This window comes from Benincasa hispida, chromosome 1, assembly GCF_027475165.1.
Source record: "Benincasa hispida cultivar pf3 chromosome 1, pf3_genome.v1.1, whole genome shotgun sequence".
Lineage (NCBI taxonomy): Eukaryota > Viridiplantae > Streptophyta > Magnoliopsida > Cucurbitales > Cucurbitaceae > Benincasa > Benincasa hispida.
In genome coordinates this window covers 67,279,915-67,284,322 of record NC_143478.1, presented here as the reverse complement: position 1 = coordinate 67,284,322, position 4,408 = coordinate 67,279,915, and the positions used below count along the sequence as shown (strand labels likewise).

General features: G+C 38.3%; 1 protein-coding gene across 1 annotated transcript; it reads right to left on the bottom strand.

Annotated features, from left to right (window-relative positions):
• Positions 1-2,636: 2,636 nt before the first annotated feature.
• POR (C-CAP/cofactor C-like domain-containing protein) lies at positions 2,637-4,183 on the bottom strand. Its single transcript, XM_039018943.2, has one exon. It carries the CDS (start codon positions 4,054-4,056, stop codon positions 2,980-2,982), a length of 1,077 nt encoding a protein of 358 aa, XP_038874871.1. The 5' UTR covers positions 4,057-4,183; the 3' UTR covers positions 2,637-2,979.
• Positions 4,184-4,408: the final 225 nt, after the last annotated feature.

The window sequence follows — 4,408 nt, the reverse complement described above, 5'->3', positions numbered from 1 at the left end:
AGTGAAGTTCCAGAATGCTGCTGAGGTCAAGGTCTCTCACACTACAACTACACTTTTGGACTTAAGTTTGTTATTATGAGTTATGTAACCTAGGAGTTAGAGCTAGAGTTGTGTAAATATTTTACTATTTGAAATAAAATAAGGTAAGCCAAGAACTGTTGTTATTGTTATATTTCCTTGACTGGGAGGTTTGTAAGCAAAACAGGTTAGAACGGCCTCCATACTTCACTCAAATTTCTAATTAAGACTAGGGACAAAGCTTGGCTTAGAGGTAGGACCAAAATTTTATAAAATGTTATATCAATAAAAAGAATAAGTTGTAAGTTTATGAAGAACCAGTATCCTTGTTCATATATGAAGCCCAACGTTTAAAGGATTTGATAAGACTAATGATGGATGGACAACCTTTTCTCGGCCAATTATTATCTACACTACATACATGTATTATTTTGATGGTAAAACAGGAAAATGATTTGATAGTTAAATATGTCAATGTCTCCAATTGAGATGCCAATAGAGATATAAGGATAATAGCCTTAGACATCTAAAAGTTATATTATACAAAATCCCGATGAATTTTGGTGTAGACATCTAAAAGTTATATTATACAAAATCCCGATGAATTTTGGCGTAGACATCTAAAAGTTATATTATACAAAATTCATCGGATTAAATTATGTCCTTAGACTTTGAAATTTTTTTAACTTAATCCTCCATTCCGCAATAATTTGGAGCACGCTTCCTCCAACAATACAAATTTGTTGCTTGGTCCTCAGGCTTGTCAGTAAACGTGTCGATGACGTCTATGAAGATAATTTTACTTGTGCTTAAAAATTAAACTCAAATTTGCATCACTGTGAGAACCAAGTGGTGGACATTGAAGCGTGATGATGAGTCAGACCATGATCATCATCCAAGGCATACAGTTTTCGAGGGCAGGATATCATATTGATACTTGTCAGCAGACGGAGAAGCCAACAAATGAATATGCTACTTTAACGGGCAAGATCCGAGGGTTGCACCAAAGCTTGGCTCAAATTCTAGAGTTACTTAATGTCCAAATCCAATCATTAAAGCTTTTGCAAGAGTTGTTAACGATCAACCTGAAGAAAGTTGGCTCCGAGAGAAGCAAGGGCAGAATCCATTGGTTTCGACGCCTAATGCGAGGTTGCTGCTTTTGATGATCTTTCTCCATCAATTAGAATATGAACGGTAACATTGGCTATAGTCAGGGACGCCACTAAAGCATCATTATGATATTGATGCAGCTTCGTTGCATCTTCCTCTGAAAAACCAACTACTTGTTTTGATCAAGCTAATTCTAGGGTGAGTTGTCTTAGGATCTTTGAATGACTTTTGTAAATTTTAAGTTCGGTCTAAAAGTTACACATCCTTCTAACTAAGCTATTGGTTGAAATCAGTTCGTTAAGTTAGTTTTATTTGATAGAACTTGCAAGGATACTAGACGAACCTCTAGCTTTACATCCATCGAGTACTGTGGGTACTTATCAAGTGGCCTGAGAATTGGCACTAATTCTTGGTATTGTGTTCCCTAAAGCATATCGTCTTGCTTTGTCTCCTAATGCTACTGTGGCTAATTTGAGGGTTGATGACACTAATGCTTGGGAGCTGAAACTTCGTTATAATCTAAATGATTTGGAAACAATTGAATGGGCTAATCCCTCTCGTTTGTGTTCTTCGGCTTGTTGGCAAAACACCTTCAATTCTTGGTGTTGGCCTCTTGATTCTTCAATACATTACTTTGTTAAATCGCTTACGGATGATATGGTGCGGTATAAGAATCCTCCCTTCAAGGGCCTTTTTGTGGATGCACTGTCGAATTGCATCTCGATTTTGGGTCCTCCTCTGGGAAGCTTTTGGTTGGTCAGTGTCATTTCATATATCTGTCTATGATCTTCTTACTTCTGTTTTGGTGGGCCACCCCTTTTATGGTTTGAGGAAGACTCTTTTGGCTGGCTATAATCCATGCATTCTTCTGCATCTTTGGGGAGAAGGAAGTGGCCACATTTTCAAGTATGTTTCCTCTTCTTTTGACCGTTTTATGGATAGGATTCTTTCAACTGCTTTCTTTTAGGGTAAAAATCAACACCCTTTTAGACTTTATAGCTTATCTTTCTTCATATCTTATTGGACTTCATGCACATTATTCATCAATAAGGTACTTGGACTTTTTACTCCTTTCTTTCATATAACAATAAAATTGCTTCTTCTATCAAAAAAATCAATGTAATTTATTCCAAGTACATATCTAGTTACCAAACTAAGCATAACTCAAATGGCTAGCTAGACATCAATGCCACTTCTTACAAGTTGTAGGTTAAAATTTCCTCTTTATTTATAAGGCAATGTTCTAGAGACATGCAATTCTAGCTTCGAATTCAAGAATGGAACATGACATCTATTTTGTTTGATGTAATTACAAAATTATTTTTTGCCTTAAGCATTCATTAGATGAAAACTAAACTCAATGTTTGTGTCCTCTTAAGACATCTATCAGTTGTGCTTATGATCACCCCTTTGAACTCTCTCAAGTACTTTACTCATCATAATGCATCCAAATTTGAAACTACTACAAGATTCAAGCATATATACAGGAGCAGAAAGCCTACAAATCATATTCCAAAACTAATGTCCAATTTTGAGATAATGTTTCATTCAAAATGACAATATTATTCCTCCAGTCAAAGTTGTCAAGTGGCTATTGGCAACTCACTCAAAGGCAGCAAGAAAAACAGCCAGGCCAAGAAATATTTCTTGAAAAATCAACCAATTGAAAGGGAGAGAATCCGCTAGGATTCCCAGTTTTGTATACAAGACTAACATAAACACACAATCACAGCAAAATCAACTATTTAAATTTCTCTATGATGCATCCTACTGCTCTATTAACAGAACAAAACCTTCAAAGAAACTTGGGATTTATCAGAAGTAGAGATGAAAAACTTAACTCTCAAAAGCTCAACCTTCTGTGGATGAGATTTTGATGGGGTCAATCCGCTCATCCTCCGCCAAAATCGACCAGTTCGGCGACTGCACAGCTCGCAACCAACGAAAATCATCTACATTCTCCCAATTTCCTGTCTCCTCGCCCAGACTCGCAACTCTGAGATCTTCTTCAATTCCTTCATAGCACACACAATACGGTGCGAATCGAACGCTGCTACTATCTTCAATGATCGGCCTACTCCTGACTCTGAGATAGAAATCGCTGTTCTTCGCATTGTGAATCCGAATTTGATGGGAGGCCATTGCAAAGGTACATTCCTCGACATCATCGATTAGAATTGAACCCATTACAGGTCCTGTATAAACTTTGCAGTTTCTTAGTTTATGAATAAATAATGCCCTAACGCTACCGATCAATTTGACCTCGCACGTACTAAGACCCGAGATAGAGAATTCCCCAATATCGGAACCCTTGAAATTCTTTACCAGAATCTCGCCATCCTTGTCTCTGATTCCTGGAGAATCTCGGGCGTTGTAACTCGCTTGCTGCTGCTTGCGCGTTAACATAGAATCGGCATTTCCAAGCCCAGTGTCTTTCGACTCCGATTTTGGGTCTTTCTTTGTGCCTTTGTTTTTGAATGAGAATTTCTTTTTAGGTAGCAACTCCGAATTTAAATTCTCGAGGCTTTGTTTCAATTCCGAAATCGATTTGAGTGAAGCTCGTACCTCATACGAAGGCAAGAAGTAAGAGGTTTCGGCAACGAGCTTCTCGAGGTCGGAGATTGAGGTGGATATCCCATCGAGGTGAGATCTGAGTTGAGTGGGCTCCGGCGGCGTGAGGCGGCATTGGGCGAGTTCCGACTCGATGGCGCGCTTGGAGTCGGAAAAGCGGACGAGAAAGGACGAAGTGGAAGAGGAAGAAGAAGAGGAATCGGACTCCGATCTGCGGGTTATGGAATTCTCTAAGCGAGTTTGATTGCGATTGGCGAGGCGTTCGATGACTAAAGCCTGCTTCTTTTGGAGATTCGCGTCTGAAGGATCTGAAGGGATGGAATTAGGGATCGACGAAGCTCCATCGTCGTCCGCCATTAATGGGTGCTTCAGTTGCAGCCGCGGGTGACTTTAGCCCCAATCCGCACAAGTTTTTTTTGGGTTTAACGATGATGGAAAATGAGTGGGGCATGGGCTTATAATTGAAATTTGAAACCAACCTCATGGCTTGTAGAGTTTTAGGCTTCGTGTCAAAAATATATTTTAAGTTTCAAATGTTTCAAAAATATTTTTAAATTTTCAAAAGAGTTCATTAACACCCTTGTCGTTATTTTTAGATGAAAATCGTTAAAGTTTTATATCAAAAATAACTCTGAACTTTCAAAACGTTCAAAAATACCCTTAACTTAATAAACGTTCAAAAATATCTATACCGTTTGTATTTAAACAA